Genomic DNA, 21,568 nt, shown 5'->3' on the forward strand with positions numbered 1-21,568 from the left:
GAGTACAAAAACTAGACACCAAACTGATGAATAATAAAGGAGGCTTTGTCATGGCAACAGCTAAAAGCGGCAAACTGTAAACGGATACGTATCAGCATGTTCAATAATTGACTGTTAGTTTTCAAGGAGCTGATATCTGTGTTTTGTCTTTGACAGGCATGCGAGCAGAGGTGTGAGAAGCTGGCACTGACTAAGATGGAACAACCGATGACCTTCTATGTTAACTGCACCCTTGTGACTTTTATTTGACCCTGCAATCTGAAGAGAATCTCACCACTGTAATCACTTTGTAAAATGATGTTCTGGACTCGCAACAAGTAGAAGAAGAAGAAGAAGAAAATAATAATAATAACAAGAGGGAAGCACTCTGGAATAATGGTTCTGTCTTGAAATGTTTTTTAGAATGAATTTCACTTGGACTTATTTATCAGTTATTTACTTAGTTATTCTTTTAAAATGATTTGTTTTTGTTGAATTTTTATTAGATTTTTTTTAATCATATGGAGTATTTCAGAGATAAAATGTTAAGTATTGTGTGGTAAAATCAAGTAAACCACACTTACCTGGCGACTGTTGACCCCCTACATTCAAAACCGGCGTAAGCTCGAGGATAACCACCTTGAGTGCCTGAACTGATATTAGAACGCTGAATCAGTGAGGCTGCTCGCGCAAGCTAACCAAACTTTCCACTGTGCTGCCCACTTTCTATGTAACCTGTTCGTAAAGTGTAATTCATTTGTATCAGTTGTTATTTTATAAACTGTGAGTATTACTTAGGTGCATCCACTTTGCCGCAGGAAATCATCACATTTTCCTTAAAGGGATCAACCATCCAGGATGGGCCATTTGTCAATAACAAGCTCAATTTATGTATATTTTTTTCCGAAAAATTATATTAGTTTGCATTTTCCATTTTATCCTTTTGTTTTGCAGAAAACAAACCAAAAGTAAGGCGTTTAAAAACACCTCCTAGTAATGCGCATTAAGGTAGTTTGTCAAATATATGAAATAGAAATGATTTGTCATGTTTTATTTGTTGTATTCTGTTTAATTATATTATTTTTATTTAATTGGCATTTCTTGAAATTACTTCTTCCTCTTTAATTGGTTGAAAAATATATTTTTTCAATGCCGTGACAGGCAGTGCAATGAATTGCTCTTACACTAGGTAATAATAATAATAATAATAATAATAATAATAATAATAATAATAATAATAATAATAATAATAATAATAATAATAATAATAATAATAATAATAATAATAATAATAATAATAAACCAGAGTATGTACCTTTGTGACATTCTTGACTCAATAAACAGGTTGGGAAACAAGCACCCTCGAAGCGTGTTTTACCGTCCCTTGCCACACTTCCGAGTACTTCCTGCCTGTCTCTGCCATGTAATTCTACTCCGGTACCGTAGATGGCAGTAGCACGCAATTATTGGACATTACCCAACACATGCGTTAAAGATTCACGTGGGACGGAGTGTCAACAACATGGGAAAAAGAAGGCAAAACAAGCTACTTTTGACCAGTTTGTCCAAAAAACAGAAGAAACACTTGAAAGATTTTGGAGAGGAGCATCCATTTCATGACGAGTAAGTTACAATAGAAACGTCTGAAATGCTGAAAGAGGAGGATGCTGTGTCAACTAGCTAAGGACCCAACACAACATTACAATATTTACAGTGCGGATGTAATTATATTGTGTAATTGTGTGTTGGTATTTGTGCTCATTTATTTGTTGCAGTTGTTTTGGAATTCGTGAGAATGTTTCGAGAGGATGCTTCGATTTATTTTCTTTCTGTCCTTATATTATACAATGCAATACAACTTTATTTATATAGCGCATTTCACCACAGCTGGAGCTATTGTAACCTTCCCTGGTGTGTTCTTTTCACAGAGTCAATGATGAATCTGAAAGGACGCAAATAGTGAAACTGGTGAGTGATGCTATGTCCCTAAAGCAGACCTATGGGGTCCTTTCAAAATTGGAGGACACCAACATTATTTATTTTACTATGTTTTCAAGGAAAATGTTGTTGTTGTGTTGGTTGAGCGACAAATTCCATTAAGGAATTTTTTTTCTTCTTCACTTAATAGATGCTAAAAACATTTTAGCACCAGAGATTCATGTTGGGCTGGGCAATATCGTTGAAAAGTGTATTGCGCCGGAAGTATTTTAAATCAGTGAATATTGATATGTATTGAAAACGATTATTATTAAGATTTTTTTAAACTCTAAAAATAAAATAAGGACCGGTGTAAAAAGGTTCAATTTTGCCTTTTGAATAATAGGTTAAAACAACTATGAAAAAGTCAAAATAGCTGGTCAATTTATAGATGTCAAAAACGTCTTTCGAAACATGTGTTTAGTTGGGTTGGGTGAATCACATTGTACGTATTTCATGTAAGTCTATCGATAATTATCGATTTATTTTCTTTTTCCATGTATACAAAAGTATACAAATACTATGATATGTGTGGATTATTTGAAATTTCATTGGGGAAACATAAAATGACACCAATTTTGTAATGGGCCATGTAGAGTTGATACATATTCTCGATATGTGGCGTGTTACGATTCAAGGATGGATTATGAATGATTCAGTTTGATTCAGTGCGACTACCATTTGAGTCGATGTGGTACCACTGATTTCGAGAGGGTGTGGTGCAATTAGGTTTTTGTAATTCTACAATATGAATGAATTTGTCTGTATGCTGCTGTAAATGTTGCAATTCCATCTCAGATGTATCGCTCCAACAAAAGAAGATAGCTTTTAAAATGCAACAATTCTGTTCAATTCCATTTTCACCTTTAAATCAAAGATGATTTTCCAATTCAAATGCTGACATTTTAAAATTCAAGGTGCCCAGCCCAGAACCGTCTGACGCTGAGCTGGATGATTTGGAGGAGGAAGAGGAGCCAGAGCAGAAAACAGCCTATCAGAAACTGCTTTCAACCCTTAGTCTACCCAACCACAATGACCAAAGTGAAGAGGAGAGCACTGATGATGAGGAGCTTGTTGATGAAGGCACGCTAATAGTAAACTATGCATATGGACCGTAAAATGTATAATTATTATTGTAACAAACAAAGTGGTGATTGCAGAAAACTGTGCCAGTGTTGACCAGAATTATGATGCTGAAGAAGCTGAGGAGGAACCCGAAGATTCTGGTATCGCGCTTTCTCAGTCGTTAGAAGGCAAGGATGAGGAGGCAGGGGCTGAAGAATTCATTGACCAGGAGAATGAGTCCCAATTCTGCCTGGAGACCAACTTAATTGAAGACAGAGGGCCAGAGGACATTGTTGATCTTGCTGACCAAGACAAAGGTGAGGAGCAATAAAGAAACATTGCTGCAGAAATCAGGTTCTACTACTGTTTGGTCAAGTTGATCAAACTGCTTGGCAGAACTTGAAGAAAAATACACTCAGGTACTTTGTACTTCCAGATATGTTTTCCCAGCATTTGGGCACAGAGCTGAGTGAAGATGATGTGCAAAAGATTACATCAGGCAAGAAAGCAAAGGCCCAGATAACGGTACTCACTTAGACGTAACTTACCTGATGTGCTGTTAAATCATTTTAATTAATACTTTTTTGAAAATTGTTATTTTGTTTTGCTGAACTTAGTGGCCAAAATTTGGCTCACTTCTTTGTGTCACTCCCTTGGAGAGGTTCGGTCCTATCCGTTCTTACAAAGACACTGAGCTCCCAGCCTTCCACAAACTCTTGGAAGCCAGTTGCAAGAATATCAACGTGTCTGGAAACTCCAAGGAGGACGCTGAGGAGGCGAGTCCTCTCCAGTTGGAGCTGTTGGCTCTCATGGAAACATACAAAGACCTCTACTACTCTGAGACCTGCCCTTTGAAGGTGGGCCCGCAGGTTCGAAGCGCTTACTGCCTCCATGTTCTCAACCACGTGCTGAAAGCCAACTCCTGCGTCTTGGCTCACAACGCTCAGCTCAAAGAGCATCAGCAACAGGCAAAACGCGGAGAGGTGTTGCAAGACGAACTAAGAGACCAAGGTCTAACCCGGCCCAAGGTAAATAATTGCTACACTCAACGAATACTTGATTTCTTTACAGGTAGGGTAAGCTAACTTTTAGTTATTGTGCCTTTCATTTGTGAAACCGCATTGAATGTATTGTGGAGATAAAAAGTCCACACGCCCATGTTCAAATACCAGGTTTTCGGGATCAAGATAAATCAGTTACAAAATTTTAGCAGCACCTGAATAACTCACTTTGAAAAAAGAGCGAGGAAGAAAAAATATACAGCGCACACTAGATTTTAAACTGATCTGATCGAGTGGAACGCAATCGGCCAATATTTTGCATTTAATCCAAAATCGCCCATGTCATAATTTGCACGAGCTATAATTGACGTCATTGATCGGACCTGCAAAATACGACATTTGCGCAAACACAACCGCGTTCACTCCGAGGTGCTTCTGTGCTGCCATTGTATGTGAGCATGAAAGCGAATCTATTTTTAGCTTAGAAATCATTTATCTTGGTCTCATTTTTAATATCAAATCTATCTAAATCTAGAATTTGAAAAGGGGGTGTGTGGAATTTTATATCCACTGATCAAAAATATTGTTCTGCATTCAGCTCTTTGAATGGTGCAGTGCAGTTGTATGCCACTGCAAACTTCAACACTGCAAATTAACTTCCTTTAAAATTTTGTCTCCTGAGTGCATGAGCATCAGATGAAATGAAATTCTTTTTTTTTTTTTACACATAATTCTCACATAGGTCTACTAGTGGGAAGTATAAATTCTTTGTTACTCTAATTAGATTTTTCTGTACTTGAGTATTCATTTTACCTTTGTGATTTTTTTTTACCATTACTCCTGATATTTAAAAACAAAAATCTGTACTTTGAGCTCCTTACTTTGTCATAATCGCATTTTTACCTTTTTCATCACGGAGTTATTGATTTATTCAGATCTTGAGTTCTTGAAAGGCAGAAAAATGGGCTCAGCGTAGGAAGGTGAGGCAGGGTTACCCCAAACGCATTAACGGCAATGGCAACAGATTGACACAGGCAAGATTTTCCCTATTGATGGGCTCATTTAACAAAAATTGTCTGGATGAATTCCTTGCGGCACCCTAAAAAACACACGCTTTTTGCATTCAAACATTCTCTAATTTTGAAAAAAAAAAAAAAACACAAATTAGATGTACAGATTTTTTTTCCGCTGTGTAGGCTTTTCGTTTCAATTGTGCCAAGTTATCAAAATTGACGGTAAAAAAACATTCTGTCCACCCATCCTTCCATTTCCAATAACACTTACCGTACCTATTCAGAGTCACCGGGTGCTGGAGTCATTTAGCCATATAATACAATACAACGCAACTTTATTTAGCTGGAGCTGTAACAAAGCGCTTTCCATACGGTGTAATATAAATTAGCGGGAAATTAGCACACCAATTAAAAGACAAACACCATGAATGCACTTGTACAGTATAAAGACGCTAAATATGAAATTATCACTAAAAGCTAACATACTGTCTGTATTATATCATGAATATACGGGGTCAGGACTGCTTGTGACCGGGCCAGCACTCAGAAAGGCTTGAAGATCAAGTACGCTACAAAACGAGTAGATGTCAGAATCTCTGTGTTAAATGAACGCTGTGTGACTTTAACGTGTGATGTTTGAACACGGCAGGTCCTGATTCTTGTGCCCTTCCGAGGCGGAGTTCTCCATATCGTCCAAACTCTTATTAGTTTGCTGGAGAGCAAAGGCAAAAAGGTGGTGGTCAGCAACAAGAAGCGGTTCAAAGACGAGTTTGGACAGGTCCCGGGTGACAAACCGGCCAATCTGCGCAGACCGGACGATTACCACGCCATATTCTCTGGCAACGTGGACGATCACTTCAGGATAGGTGCGGCTAAAGCAAAAAGGTCCACGTTAGCCCACCTTTCTGAATTCCGTTCTGATGTGCAGCTTGCCGTCTCTCTTCAGGTGTCTCCATAATCAAAGGCCACATGCGCCTCTACGCCCCTTTCTACTCATCAGACATCATCATTGCTTCTCCGCTGGGCCTCCGCACAGTAATGGGAGTGGAAGGAGAATATAAGAGGGATTTTGACTTCCTCTCCTCCATCCAGATACTGGTAGTAGACAAGGCTGATGTCTTCCTCATGCAGAACTGGGAACACGTCTTGGTAGGACTGCACTTGCGTTTCATACGACAGCTGTATCTATCCATCCATCAAACTTTTTCCGCTTATCTGGTTCAGGTCTCGAGAATGGCAGCTTAAGTTTAATTTATCACTTGCATATCTGTCAGAAATGTGTCTTCAAGCTGCACACTTTAAAACTAAATCTCCAGGAGGGAAATAATTACTTCAAGTGCCATTTTTGAATCGACCAGTAGATTAGATGCGGTATTATTGATTGACAGTCTGCATTTCTGTTAAATTGTACTCTTTTTTTGTTAGATGTTATGTCTTCAAAGATGTCCTATTGTTTTTTTTCGTGGGGGACTATTTTCCTTCAGTATATAACCACTTCTTCTCCCCCACCAGCATGTGATGACACACATGAACCTGCAGCCACTGGAGTCACATGGAGTGGACTTTTCCAGGGTGCGAATGTGGAATCTCAACAACTGGGCCAGACATTACCGGCAAACACTTGTGTTCAGTTCCATCCCGGACCCTCAGATCAACAACGTCCTCACCAAACAGTGTGTCAACTACCGTGGACAGGTTGTCACTTTCTTAGACCCAATTTTTGTTGAACAAGCCCAAAATAGAAATAGAAATGGAAATGGTGCTCGATAGTAGCACAAGGAACCAATCAGTTGGTGCTGTGGGCAGGCCAATCTGCTTCTGCAGGCAGGGCGACAAGCTCAGTAGAGCGAGAGAGAGAAAAGTGTGCTGCATGGAGCCAAAATAAACCCGATTTTAACTTATCGGCCTTGAAAGTTAAAAAAAAAAAAAACTGCTGATGCCGATAATCGTCATAATGCCAAACATCGGCCCCATTAATCGCCGATAATCGGTCTATCACTCCTCTATAATAATGTTTCCCAGTCTTTATTGAGCCAAGGCACCGTAAAAATTGCAAGGGCACTGTACACGACCTCACAGGAAGCAATGACTTGCGGGAGGGCACACAACTTTGTTGTAACTTCTGCCATCTAATGAAAGGGGATTTTCTGCTTTTGCCTTTCACTCTACGTTTCTGGTGCAGATACATGAACAAAGATAGATTTCAAATATTATGAGAGCGATGACGTGAAATTAGATAATTTCTCGCGGCACCTCAATGATCTCTCACGGCCCACGTGGGTGCTTGGGAATTACTGCTCTGTTGTATCAAATCACTTTATTATTTATCTCTGAAGTTATTAATGTGTAATATTTCTGCATTGTGTTCTCCCCCAGATGTCAGTTAAGAACATCCCAAAGACGGGTTCCATATGCCAGGTTCTTGTTCAGCTGCCCCATATCTTCCAGATGTTCTCCTCTGATAACTTCTTGAATCACGATGCACGGTATGGTGAGCCCATCATGGCAATTGTCTAACCACCCACTCAGTGTGCTGAAATACTTCAACATTCTCCATCACAGCATCGCAATATAGTACATTAAAATAGTATTTTGAGTCATATTTTTTTTCATTGAAAAATATTTTAATTATGCTTTGCTGTATTGTAATATTTAAACCACAGTGTCACACGGGTACCACTGTTAACAAAAGTGAGCAAAAAAATACATCCATTTATTTGCTTTGTGAGTTTTCCCATGACTCATTTTAAATCCTCGCTAAAATGTCGTTTTTCGCCTTTAGTAAATGTTCCAGCCTTCTTCAGTTAGTACAGGAATATCGACTGTGTGCATAACTTTGCCAGCGTGCCATGGCACGTCTACCAAATTCACAAACACACTGAAGAAGTCCATTTCCCCGGGCTGAAAATGACAAAGTGCCTGTTTTTACGTTGAGTGCAGGCTGCTTTCTGTTACCGAATTATCGGATGACTCGAGGGCAAAGCAGTTCCTGGCACCAAAACTCCCAAATGGGCACTGCACGGCCCCAAAGATGCTAGGAGAGACTTGCGCTGGTTACACTCATTTTTACGCCAAGCCCACGGGCTCTATTCCACCAAAACACAGCCCTGAGTCTTCAATTAATTTAAGAAACTTGTGTTGGAGGTAGTTGAACAAAACCTACACAAGTACTTACGGGTGATGTCGTCCCTATGCCACTGATTAATTTTCAAAATGATTGATTTGATTTTTTTAACTGTATTTTTTTTTTCTCCCTGTAGATTTCAGTTCTTTGTTGATAAAGTGCTGCATCAGTACAGGGACTCGGTCATGTCGCACACACTGATCTACATTCCATCTTACTTCGACTACGTCCGGTTGCGCAACTACATGAAGAAACAAGAGATGAGATTTGCAAGTGTGTGCGAGTATTCCAGCAAATCTGAGGTGACTCGAGCAAGACATTTATTCCTGAAAGGCGATAAACAGTTCATGCTATTCACTGAACGCTTCCACTTCTACAAGAGGTAAGTGTTGTTCTGGGAAAAATATATTTTTTTTTGGGGGGGGGGGTGTTTTGTTTTGCAATCAAAGCAATAAGATTGCAAAATAAATACATTTCATGTACCAGACGGGGGCTCCCCACCACCGTGAGACTCGCTTCTGGTTCAAAGACAACAATAGGTAGTTTTACAACCAAGTTGTGGATGTATGCTGTCTAAAGGATATGTGAGACTTATTTAAACTTGCTTTCATGTTCATATTAAAGGCTATGTGAGGCATATTAAAGCTGAGAGTGCGCCCTAACGTGCACATTCATTTTCTCAAAACAATTCCTCTCAAAGCTGTGCGGGCATAACAATCAGACAAGCTAAGTTTGTGACTTTGCAAACATCGAGCTTGGAGTTATAAAGGGAAAATCAATGCAATGTGAATAAAATGATTAAGAACGTAATAGTAAATAATAAAATGACCCCCACCCATTATCTGATCTGCTTATCCAATTGCTTTTTTTGCATTCATATCGGGATGGCTTTTGCTTTCTCCCTGTGACAATGCTTATCCCAACTAGTTAATGTTTCAGTCTGGTATATAGTGTGTAATAAAACAGGATGGTTCTGTTTTCATCTATTTGCTCAAGCGGCAAAATCCGACGAGAAGACTTGCTAGAAGCAGATAGGCACAATTGGCATTGAAGGTCAAATTGACCCATAATGCAACACACTTATGAGCTGTTCCTTTCCTTTCCCACCATTCATTGTTTGATTTCAAATACAGTACTTTTCACTGGAATATCGTGACAACCAAAGATTTGTGGCCCTACATGTGTATTAAATGATGCATGTTGGTATCGAGTGTTGATAGGTGTCTATTCCTTATTTTCTATTCAGGTACACCATCAAAGGGATTCAGAATCTGATATTTTACGGGCTTCCCACCTTCCCGCACTTCTACAGTGAGGTGTGTAACATGCTCACAGCAGGTGCTCAGGGGGCGCAAGCCAGTTGGACGTGCACGGCCCTGTACTGCCGATTTGATGCCCACAAACTGGCGGCCATCACTGGTGCCCAGCGAGCCGGACAAATGCTGCACTCCGACAAGAACTTTCACCTCTTTGTTACAGGAGGGGAAGACAAATCCTCCTGAATGAGCTGGCCAGTTAAAACCTGCCGGGCTGCTAAGTGGGACTTGATCACGTGCACAGTGCAACAGTTGTTGATACATTATCAGTCAGTGAAGTTCACAAACTCGGCGGAACATCATGAGTGTAGTTTGAGTTATTGGTCTTATTTCTGCAAGTTGATGCTACATCTCATTCACAGATGTTTCAAGAATGAGCAAATAAATGTTTTACGGGCTTTATTAACATCCACAGTGTGGCGTGTTCACTCAGTTTTTGAAACCTCGAGACCGTATGACCATCTGTATGCAGTAATACCGTCATATTTTTGGTACCATTTAGCTAACGATCTACTTTCTATGTGCTACTCACTTAATTATTAACTCGTGTGCTGCTGTTATCGGGACCTTGGCCACAGAATTGTATTGTTTTTGCATTAAGGTGCAAGACGGCAGACGTTCCATTTAGCCATCATAATGGAAGACGAGACACAAAAGCTCAGCCTCAAGCGCGAAGTGGGCCTGGTGGGAGCTTTGTCCCTTATTGGCGGGACAATGATTGGCTCAGGGATCTTCATGTCACCGCAGACGGTGCTCGCCACCATCGGCAGCCCCGGAGCCAGTCTCGTGGTGTGGGCATCCTGCGGTCTACTGGTCATACTTGCTTCTTTTTGCTATGCGGAAATGGGAACTGTCATTAGAGAATCAGGGGGAGAGTACATCTACATCCTCAGGACATCAGGCCCAGTCGTCGCCTTCATGTTAATCTTCAGCTCTGTGTTATTTGTGAGACCCGCTGGTGTGGTTGGCATCGCGTTGGGTTTCGCTCAGTATGTTGTGGCCCCCTTCTACACGGATTGTGCGCCTCCGGTTTTGCTCGTCAAGTGTGTGGCTGCAGCTGCGATCATTACTTTAGCTACAGTAAATTGTCTCAATGTTCGCTTCTCAATGTCAGTGCAGGTGTTTTTTATGGTGGCCAAGGTCCTGGCACTGGCAGTTATCATAGTGGGAGGTGCTGTGATGCTCGTCAAAGGACACACTGAAAACTTTCAAGACTCCTTTGAAAACTCAAATATTGGCATCAGTCCAATTGGTATTGCATTCTACCAGGGGCTGTGGTCATATGATGGTTGGAATAATCTCAACTATGTGACAGAGGAATTAAAACATCCAGAGGTACAGTACGTTATTCAATTCTTTTCATTTGACATGCAGTACATTAGCCTATGTAGAGCTCGTCTTAATGTTGTTTTCCCCATCATACAAAACCTTTCATCATTGTAGCAGAAAAGTGTTTTTCTTCAAGTCATAAAACCAGTTGTAAAAAGATGTCCAACTGTAAAGTTTATATCGAGGGGACTTTGCATCTTGTTGCATGGACTAGATCAGGGATGGGCAACTGACGGACCACGGGCCACAAGTGGCCTGCGTCCACACTCGGAGTGGCCCTTGAAAATGTAAAATATACAGTAATACCCCGGTTATCGCGGTTAATGGGGGACTGAGACCACCCGCGAAAACTGAAAATCCGCGAAGTAGCGGCGCACCTTCAAAAAAATAAAAATAAAATATATATACTTTGCACCTATATATATATGTATATATATATATATATATATATATATATATATATAGAGGTGCAAAGTAGTGGCGCACCTTCAAAAATGCTTTAAAAAAAAATATATATATATACGGGTAGAGAGAGAGAGAGTGAAATTCATGTTATAACAAAAAAATATATATATATATATTATTTTTTTTTTATTCCCCAGCCATTATTTTTGTATTTATTCAATTACCTCTTTTTGTACTTATTTATTTACTTCGACTTTTACCTGCTGGTACGCCGTCCGGTGTGCCCTGTGAAATGAAAGGTGGCAACCTTCATTTATTCATTTATTCATTCATAACTGACAGCCTCGCGCTCCCCTAATACCCGGGCGGAAGGTGTTCCTCTTCGGCTCAACTGCCACGCACACCTGCCGGTCTCCTCCGGAGCTCTCGCACGAAACGAAATGTCGCCGCGCGAGTGCCCGGGCGGAAGTTGTTCCTCTTCGGCTTAACTGCCACGCACGCCGGCCTCCTCCGGAGCTCTGGTACGGTCCGAACCGCGCGAAACGTCACCCCAAATCGTGTCCGGGGGAACGTGCTCTTCTTCGTCCACTCTCCTCTTCGGCGCACGCCGGCCGTCTAACCGCTCCAGCGCCCCCTCGTGCCGCTCGGCGAAACTACAATGCCCCCGAATATTTTTTAGACCCGCGAAGCTCTGAAGCCGCGAAAGGTGAACCGCGAAGTAGCGGGGTATTACTGTATACTACATACTGTGGTGGGACCGTTTTAAGATGTAACAATTGTTTACCACTAGATGGTAGACATCTCTTAAGAATGCCTCCAACTCCAAGACTAGTCTAGGCGTCTTCAATCGTGTTCCTTGACAGCCGGTGTCCTGCCTGTTTTCCATCACTCCTTGCTGCAACACCTGATTCAAATGATCAGATAATCGGGCAGAACAGAATAGAGAACACGAGCTGTAGTTCTTCTTCAGAGAACAAGAGAGTACTGTCTGGCAAGAGGCGAGGACCAAATTAGGTCAATAAAAATGTCTTAAAATGGTCAAAATGTATTTGCTTATGCTCACCGAATTTAAACACAAACCTGTCTGCCCGTTTGTTTGGAGATGCTTTCGGCTATGAAAGATTTCAACCACTACAACGCCGATCTCAAAATTACACAAACTCCCAACAACCGTTGACAGTTCATTTGAAATAAATGAGAAGTTAATAAATTTGTGTCCTCCAACAATAATAGCTATAATAGTCAACACTCGATAGTGATTTTAAATGGCATGCAGGATAACAAAATGTTTGACCGAGTTGATTTTTGTGAAAACATCCACACAATGAGTTCTTGCACTTACTGTTGGGCAGTGTTGTGCCCTCTTTGAATGGGGAATTTTTATCTCAGAGCTCTTTGCACAGGGAGAAAGTGAAAGGGTGATACAGTTTATGGTGATTTTTTTTTTTATTTTCCTCATAGCATTTGTGGCTGCAGAGTGGATCTTTGATGTGCATTTGAGTGTTAGAATATAATAAGAGCGTCCATTTAAACAACAAAACAAAAAAAAAACATGTATGCACATATTTTGTCCTTATCTAAAATGGCACTTTTGTCATAAATCTGGTTAGGAAGTGCAGGGTCCTAAACTGAGTGGAAAAGCAATGGACTGGCCTAGCATGTCTCCCAATCAAAACCCGATTGAGCATACAAGTATGTGGAGCAACGTCAAACGGATGGTGGATCAACACAAGTTCTCTCACATTGCTCAACTCCATAATACTAGTAGAAAAAAAATCCAACAATGCTGTAAAAAAACAAAAATAAATTATCAACACTTTGGGCACAATTTGGACAACTTCCGCGAGGAGTGTACTCCAATTGGTTGCCAGAAGTTCAGATATAAAGGGCTGCGTCGAGTTCTTTTGAGGGGATATAGTAAATGTACGCTTTAATACAGGGGTGGGCAAACTTTTTGATTGGCGGGCCACAATGGGTTCTAAAATTTGACCAGGAGCAGATGGATAGAGTGTTTTGGTAACCTCACTTCATCGGAGAAAATAAATACATTGAATTTGAAATGAAAGTGAACAAAAGCATGACAAAAATAAATATCTTTAAAAAACCGTAGTATTTAGAAAATAAAACATCAACAAGGTTTATTCATTTCATTTTTTTTCAAGTTCGGCGGGCCGGATTAAAACGCTTAACATGTGGCCCCTGGGCCATAGTTTGCCCACGCCTGCTTTAATACAAGCTGTACGCCAACCTCTTTACATTGTAGCAAAGTGTGATTTTTTTGTGTTGTTCCATGAAAAGATATACAGTTCTAGAATATTTACATAAATGTGAGGAGTGTTGTCCCTTTTGTGAGATATTGTATGGCGGAATAAAAAAAGATAAGCACTGCTTTGGCGGGTGTAGCAAAAGAGATAACTGGGTTCATTTGTGTCACTAGGCACAAAGTAATAATTATCCGACATGTTAAGGAGGCCACTTACAATTGGTTGACCTTTCAATGTTTACACACATGTATCATTACCCAATGCTACCCTGAGTCTGCAGTATTCTACCCGAAAGTAGTCTCACAATGGCGACGGACAAACACGGACTGAACCTCAAGAGGGATGTTGGGATTATCGGAGCGATATCTTTTATTGCTGGGACCATGATGGGTTCGGGGATCTTCATATCACCCCAGTATGTGATCGCCACAATCGGCAGTCCGGGGGCCAGCCTGATTATATGGGCATCCTGTGGGATGCTAGCCATGCTGGGGGGGCTCTGCTATGCTGAACTGGGAACAGTCATTCCAGAGTCAGGTGGAGAATATATCTACATGATGAGGACAGCAGGGAGAGTGGTGGCCTTCATGTTTGTCTTCAGCTTCATCATTGTCATGAGACCTGCCAGCGCCACTGGAATTGCACTAAGCTTTGCAGAATATGCGGTGGCTCCTTTTTACACGAGCTGCCCTCCTCCGCAACTGGTGGTTAAGTGTACAGCTGCAGTAGCCATCATTGTTTTGGCCTTGGTGAACTGTCTGAGCTCCCGCCTGGCCACCATCATCCAGGTGGTCTCCATGGTAGTCAAAGTGCTGGCACTGACAGTGATCATTCTGGGAGGAGTGGTGATGATCTTTGACAAAGGCACTGGGAATTTTGAGAAAGCTTTTGAAGGAACAAATTTACACGTCAGGTCCTTTGGCATTGCTTTCTATCAGGGCTTGTGGTCCTATGATGGCTGGAACACTTTGAATTATTTAACTGAGGAGCTCAAACATCCAGAAGTAAGACTAAATACGTTGACTTTTTTTTCTTTACAGCTCCAAAATGATTTACACCCAAACTCTTTTTTTTTGTGTGTTAGTCTTTCAGCTTGATATGGCACAAAATGTTACTTGATTTAAAAAAAAAAAAAGCCTATACAGTTCAGTATTTGCTGGAGTAGGCAGTAGGGGAATTAAGTCTCTCCTGCTATGTTTGTCAGAATTGAAGAATTGATTACCTCAGCCAATTTAACTTGTCATACAAAGTGTCTGATTGGAAAATATGTAATCAAAAATAATCATCATTGATTATTGAGACATTACACTTACTATAAATATATATATGTATATATATATATATATATATATGTGTGTGTGTGTGTGTGTGTGTGTGTGATATATATATATATATAATTTAATTAAAATTTAATGATTACAATTATCTTACTTTAATTTTTTTCCTATTTACAATAAATCAAATAACGAGTATGATGAATGTGTATGAAATCCATAATGAATATATTTTAATGAACCAATTTTATAGAAAACTATCTCAATGAATGCAACAAATATTACAGGACTCTTGATAATGTAAAAGCTCAGTGTGCTGAATTAATGAACGGAGCAGGCAGCTTGCATAGCCATACTTTGCCTATTAATAATATACGCTGTATATACTCACTAGCTTGTGTGACAAAAACTTACCGAACCAAACATTTACGCCTCATCTAAACCGGTTGAGTACCATTCTATATCAAACTTTGGCATGCAAGAGTAATGTCGCTTTAGTCAAAGATAAAAAATAAATCAACTTTCTTTTACCTAAAATCTAATCGTAGAGATAAAAATCCGAGAGCCTTATATTTGTGTAATTAATTGTGTAACTGTCACTATGATGTTCCACTTACACTTATTCCAAGATTTGATTTGTAAGAAAATCTTTGACTAGCTTTTTATGCTTTGCAGAGACGCAATGACATTCAGATAAGACATGGAAACATTTACAAAGGTCAGCGGCGTGCCGTTTTATAGGATTTAATGGCTCGATACGTTGCTCGTCCTTTTCTGACTTTAAACAGGAGCGGATGCTAAGAGAGCAGTGAACTCGAGGGGGCGCCAAAAATCGCCTGAAAAATATTATCAACTTTTTATTTCCAATTAAAAAGAAAATTGAGAAAACCTAATACAAAAAGAAAAAGAAAGAAATAATAAAGAAAATGAAGAGAAGCAAAGTGAAACAATTTGAAATCAGCGTTCCTGGCTTGGCAGAGCAGCGACTTATACACTGTGCATCACCTGCATTCAATAAACTCTTGATTGCCTGGGTTAATTGTTGTATACCTCTAAATTTGTTATTCAACTGCTATATGGGTATATGAAAATCAAATGATTCCGTAATTCAGTAATAAAATCTGAAATGACGTACTTTTTTAGTAAAAACATTTCATATTAAAATAGAACTGTGGTGGTCAGAGTGAAAACGATGCTGTTTTATCAAGAAAAACTGCATCCAAACGTGATTTTGGTTGTTTTAAAGCAATTGTAATAGTTTGCGGAACCTATTTGTCACCCCAATTCATTGAAGAATTTTTTTTGTGTCAGATTCTGTTGAATCTGAGTCCGTCTTTTCCAGAGTCAATACTGACGGAAGGGCTGCAAAAAAATCCACGCAAACACAGAACATGCAAAGTCCACGTAGCAAACAAAGATTCAAACCCCAAACATCAGAACTGTGAGGCAGAAGTGCTAACCACTCACCCGTTGAAATGGATGAAAAATAAATGACATAACCATGAAGAAAAATGTGTTGAAGTGTGGGATTAAGTCATGATTCGTCCAAAGATCCACTTTTGCCTCACTCGAAACACAACACAGATGTGATCACATTTAAATGATGGAAGTCTCACTCCATTCCTTGTGTTCCTTCATCAATTACAGGTAAACCTTCCGAGAGCAGTCGTCATTGCCATCTCGCTGGTGACTGCCTTGTATCTGCTGGTGAACGTCAGCTACCTGACAGTGATGACGCCAAAAGAGCTCATTTCATCCAATGCAGTGGCCGTCACTTGGGGGTGAGTAGCATGTTACGGTTTCACATTTTAAAAGCATGCCTACTATGGTGCCTCAGAGAGACCACACTTTTCAAACTTACCACAAATTTCTATAGCAGAGGTGCGAGCAAAATGCCATCACAAACGACTTCTAGTATTCCCTCAGGTGATGAAGTAAGTGCAAATTTGTGATTGGTTGGTTGTCTCGACGACGGTGAGACATGTCAGCATCTGGTGCGGTGAGCCGTCACCCATGTAATGCAACTACCGATTACTAGACCCGTGACTATATAAAAAAAATGTACATACTACATTAGTGTGATGGAACATATTTTTGCACATTATTTAATAGTGGGTTTTTAAAATGAATGAACTTTGAAAAATCAAACATTTTATACACTGCTCCTGTAAGTCAATAAATGTACTTTGTCTTGCTCAATTTAGTTTTATTTCTTCTTTAAACGTGGAAAGGACTGTAAAGGACACCCATTTTGCAGCATGGGAATGAAGGACATGAAGTTTGCGAGAGTGAGAGTGAGAGAGAGAGAGAGAGAGCATGGTCTTCTAGAATGGTCCGTATCGTGGAGCGGCATGCGCTTTTAGCCGGCGCCATTTTAGTGTCAGATAACGAGCTTAACGACCGCACCGGTTGTTGTGCCTTGGTGAGAAGTTAGACTTTGAAAACAGCCAGCACGCCCATGCACGACTGTAGTGAGGATAAGCAGTGCAGAAATGGATGGCTGGACACACTTTGAAACATTCAGAGCACAAAAGTTCCAGCGAGGAGGCCGACTCCATCGGCGAGTGTGGCCGCGTTGGGATGCATAATTTTCGGATGAGTGGTGTAGGCGTAGCCCAGAGAGGTCTTGGTGAACGCTTATGGCTGACATTGTAATATAAAATGACCTACGAACTACTTTGTCGGTGGAAGAATTGGAATACAAAATCTCTGACTCCAAACTAAGGCCAGAACTTCAAAGTTTCAAAGAAGACGTGGTTTCTAGTAGGTAGGTATTCATGTCGTCTACAGTCAAAAAACCGGGGGCACTCCTCATCCCTTTAAATGTGCACGTCTACTCATTCTCACTTTAGTCTCTGGAAATATCCCGACAGGTCGTGGCCATATTTCTCATTAAAAGTAGGCGTTTCCTTCATTGAAAAAAAATAAAAATAAAAATATATATATATATATATATATAAAATAATTTTTTTTAGATAGCTTTTTGTCAAAAATGGGCCACCATGGCTGGAGAATTCCTTTAATGCATCGTGTTGGCTAGAAATGATATGGCTTCATTCTTTCAGGATCAAGATGTATTCCTTTCGGCGTAGGTGTTTATCATTGAGCATCTTAGTTTAGTCCAGTGCTTCTCAATTATTTTATGTTACGCCCCCCCAAGCAAGAAGAAAACAATTCACCCCCCCCCACCCCCACCCCGCTACCCACTCTCCGACCCCACTATTTGAGAAGCACTGGTTTAGTCCAACATGTGTCAAATGATCTATGACATGTTCAAAAAACATGGCGGCCATCGTATTTTTGAAATTATTTTCAAAGTTAAAAAATATACGTGAAAAATCGTGGAGTTATCAAATTCATTATAGACAAAATATGAAGTGTTTCAAATGAAAAAGGTATTGGTAGCCTGCTGTACATTTAATTGTTCAGGAAAACTTGTGGAAATGATATTGGGTGAAAATGGGTGGTGTGGAGACTTGGCACAGAATATGAAACTTTTCTCACCCACAGGCACAAGGTGTTAGGATCCTGGGGGTGGATCATGTCAGTCGCTGCAGCTTTGTCAGCTTTCGGGTCTCTAAATGGGACATTCTTCAGCGGTGGTCGCGTGTGCTTCGTTGCTGCCCGTGAAGGACATATGGTGAGGATCTTGCTGTCTTAAAATTAAGAGACATATTTTCCCTTTATTTCACAATTGAAAGTAATTCCGTGGCGTCTTGCTTCTTGCTGTGAAGCGTGTCGATGCGACTGCTTGCTTTTGCTTTTGCGGGCGTTCTTTCTGCTGATAAGATTGGGGTTTTTTTCTTCTCTACTTGATTTTTTTCCCCTGGATATTTTTTATATTCATTATTTACAGACCGCTGTGGCCGTTTTTGTTTGTTTGTTTTTTTTCCATTGACTCCTCACAACAATAATAATAATTTGCACACAACAGATATTAGTAACAAGGAAAGAAGCAAGATCATCTCCACTGATTAATATCACAAACATCTTCAAAAGATAGCTCAACTCACGCAAAGGGACAGAGTCATTAGGGGAGTCAGATGGCTTCGTCTGGCAAACCCAATCCTCTAATATTGTCAAGAAAATCATTTCAAAAGATTTGAACACTGCTGAACTTCAACAAATTAATAAGGAATTGTGTCATACGGAAAGTCTCTTGAATTCAAGCAGGGACTTTGGCTCCATCCAGGTGAAGAGAATCAACAAATGGACAGCAAAAACAGAATGCAGAGATCCAACTGAAAAACAAGTTTGAGTTATTTTCACTGGACCTGCAAGCTTTGGCGGATCTCAAGACGCACCAAACGGCCATCCACCAATCATCCGATCTCAAGACTCACCAAATAGCTATCTACCTGCCGACCTCTTCTTCGCCCACAAAGAACCTTAATTCCCATCCAGTCTGTCCTAAGTCCAACATGCTTTTCAGCCTTTTAACAGCTGAAAAACTTAAGATCAGAACATACGCTGGCTCACTTTGAATTTTTTTTTTTTTCAAGCCACAAAACAATCAATTGTCAAAAATGTGTCTCCTTTGCCGATGATGTCACGGTTGTGATGGAATAACGTTGTGTGTGTTTTTCCTAGCCGGATATTCTGTCCATGGCTCACGTGCACAGACTGACTCCATCTCCAGCACTCATTTTCACCACTATTGTCTCCTTGCTGGTGCTCATCCCCGGAGACTTTCAGAGTATTGTTAACTTCTTCAGGTGAACACAGAATTGAGAATTTCCGTTGAGTCGCTTGGAAAGCTTTTTTGTGTTGCTCTAAAAATCAATCTTTCTTCTCTTTCTAAGTTTCACGGCCTGGTTTTTCTATGCCATCACATTGTCTGGCCTCCTCTACCTCAAGATTAAGAAGCCAGAGATCCCAAGGCCATACAGGGTTAGTGCCATACATGTAAGATATAAACTCCGATTCAAATTAAGTTGGAAGGTTGTGTAAAACATAAATAAAAACAGAATACAAATATGTAATCAAACCATGTCAAATAGTCTCTCATTTTGAATTTGAGGCCCGTAAGAGCAAAGCAGCTAAGACGAGGGCAACACAAGTCTGGGAATGTTAAAATGGAAAAAAATGTTTGGAACATTCCGCAGTTCACAAATTAGTCATTGCAAACAGGTACGTGTCATGATTGAGTATCAAAGAAACATTCCCAAAAGACTTATTTGCACGAATAGGGTGGAATTCACCCATGGGTGAGCAAATAGTTTCTCAGTGTGCAATTGCAACAAATTATCGACGGTCCATATCATTGTGAAAAGGTTCAGAGAATCTAGAAATATCTCTGCACCTAAGTGGCAAGCCCAAAAACCAAGTGCAAGTTAAAATAACTGTGCAAAGTGAAAGCTATACATCAAAACACACATGGCCTGAGCTCATGTAAGATGGACGGAGTTGAAGTTTTGGAAAATCAGGGACGTCGTGTCTTCCGGGCCAAAGAGGAAAAGGACCATCCGGACAGTACTAAGTCAAAATGCGAGCATCTGTGGTGGTATGGTTAATCAAGCAAGAATGGGAAATAAATCCACCTGCAAAGCATCAACAATTAGTGTCGCCAGTTCCCAAACTGTTATTTATTGTTGTTGTCAAAAGGGAACGTGATCTAACACCGTGGAAACAATTCATCGTCCCAGCTTTTTTGGAACATGTTGGAGTTACCAGTTTGTTTGTTGAATGGAATGCAGGTAGAAAGGGGATTTGCAAATCATTGTATTTATGTTCAACACAATGTCACAGGTTCATCAGAATTGGGGTTTGTAAAATCAAACTTGAAAAACAAACGAATGTCTCTCAGCATTTGTGCTCTTTCCCCTTTTCCTTCAGGTCCCAATTGTACTGCCCATACTGGTCCTCATGGCAGCAGCATTCCTGGTGCTGGCCCCCATCATTGACGATCCTCAGATCGAATACCTCTATGTGACTTTATTTATCTTCAGTGGGGTCGTCATCTACGTACCTTTCATTCATTACAAGTTATGCCCGAGCCTCTTAACCAAGTTGACCATATTTCTGCAGCTGTTTTTAGAGGTCGCCCCAGCAGAGAAAAACCTGTGATGCGTACTAAAAGATTTAGTTTGTGGTCCTGCCATTTACTGGCAATTTTTTGCCCAATGAAACGTCGTAATAGTTACTTTCAACAGCTGGGTTTCCTTCTACAGTCGTGCTCTGACTAAAAATAATTGCAGTTGCATAAAAGTGAATGCACCTCGACCGCTTAGCCAAAACAAAGAATCGCCTCGTTCAATTTTATTGGAACTACTGTTCCACAATTAGAGTTGGACAGACGCCTGATATTGTCATGCTGGAAAGGAAAAAGTTGCTCATAAAATACTTGAAGGTGACAAGATGACCTCATTTTGTATAGTCGTGGTCTTTAAATTTAAACCAAAAAAGGCCCTAATGAGGCCGTGCGATAAAGATGGCAGGATATCTTGATGTATGAATATGATTATTTTTGCTTTTTTTTTAACAAGGATTCAGAAATATGTATTGTAACTGTGATTTTCTTCAAATGAAGTCATCACTTTTTTGATCAGATATTTAAATCCTTGATGTATATCAAAGTTGTGTTCTCTTAAATTTTGGCTGATATGAAACATTTTATTCAAAATATTTTCTTCTAAATGTATCAAACACCAGCTCAGATGCTGTAACTGACTATTTTTTAATAAATAATGGTATTTACCAATTAAAAAGCTGAACATCTCATTGTTGGCCAATGATTCACCATACAAAAATGAAAATCAAATTGCTTTGATTTCAAATCTTTGTGTCGAGATGAAAATCAATTTATGAGCATTATCGAAGAG

General features: G+C 40.0%; 2 protein-coding genes across 3 annotated transcripts; both read left to right on the top strand.

The window, feature by feature from the left end:
• The first annotated feature begins 1,380 nt into the window (after window positions 1-1,380).
• utp25 (UTP25 small subunit processor component) lies at window positions 1,381-9,881 on the top strand. The gene is made up of 12 exons (XM_088296356.1): window positions 1,381-1,602; window positions 1,908-1,947; window positions 2,874-3,039; window positions 3,117-3,338; window positions 3,458-3,546; window positions 3,639-4,049; window positions 5,685-5,901; window positions 5,982-6,184; window positions 6,548-6,730; window positions 7,412-7,521; window positions 8,296-8,541; window positions 9,406-9,881. Exons 1-12 carry the CDS (start codon window positions 1,502-1,504, stop codon window positions 9,659-9,661), a joined length of 2,244 nt encoding a protein of 747 aa, XP_088152482.1. The 5' UTR covers window positions 1,381-1,501; the 3' UTR covers window positions 9,662-9,881.
• A 116-nt stretch (window positions 9,882-9,997) lies between these two features.
• On the top strand, window positions 9,998-21,225 carry LOC148343467 (b(0,+)-type amino acid transporter 1-like). Of its 2 annotated transcripts, none has more exons than XM_088296482.1 (6): window positions 9,998-10,810; window positions 16,395-16,528; window positions 18,258-18,387; window positions 19,338-19,462; window positions 19,550-19,637; window positions 20,583-21,225. In XM_088296482.1, exons 1-6 carry the CDS (start codon window positions 10,112-10,114, stop codon window positions 20,811-20,813), a joined length of 1,407 nt encoding a protein of 468 aa, XP_088152608.1. In that variant the 5' UTR covers window positions 9,998-10,111; the 3' UTR covers window positions 20,814-21,225. The 2 variants fall into 2 exon arrangements, with proteins under 2 accessions (XP_088152608.1, XP_088152688.1); XM_088296562.1 differs by lacking the exon at window positions 9,998-10,810 and adding an exon at window positions 13,554-14,477.
• The last annotated feature ends 343 nt before the right edge of the window (window positions 21,226-21,568 follow it).

Source organism: Idiotropiscis lumnitzeri, chromosome 1 (genome assembly GCF_059441095.1).
Source record: "Idiotropiscis lumnitzeri isolate Australia: NSW breed Sydney's pygmy pipehorse chromosome 1, RoL_Ilum_1.0, whole genome shotgun sequence".
In the NCBI taxonomy this organism is placed as follows: domain Eukaryota; kingdom Metazoa; phylum Chordata; class Actinopteri; order Syngnathiformes; family Syngnathidae; genus Idiotropiscis; species Idiotropiscis lumnitzeri.

Bases quoted from the DNA above. Each gene is read 5' to 3' on its own strand.
- utp25 (XM_088296356.1), top strand. From the start codon at position 1,502: ATGGGAAAAAGAAGGCAAAACAAGCTACTTTTGACCAGTTTGTCCAAA. The intron at 4,050-5,684 runs GTAAATAATTGC...TGAACACGGCAG, and splicing joins AAGGTCTAACCCGGCCCAAG to GTCCTGATTCTTGTGCCCTT. The intron at 6,185-6,547 runs GTAGGACTGCAC...CTCCCCCACCAG, and splicing joins AGAACTGGGAACACGTCTTG to CATGTGATGACACACATGAA.
- LOC148343467 (XM_088296482.1), top strand. From the start codon at position 10,112: ATGGAAGACGAGACACAAAAGCTCAGCCTCAAGCGCGAAGTGGGCCTG. The intron at 10,811-16,394 runs GTACAGTACGTT...CATCAATTACAG, and splicing joins AGGAATTAAAACATCCAGAG to GTAAACCTTCCGAGAGCAGT. The intron at 19,638-20,582 runs GTTAGTGCCATA...CTTTTCCTTCAG, and splicing joins AGATCCCAAGGCCATACAGG to GTCCCAATTGTACTGCCCAT.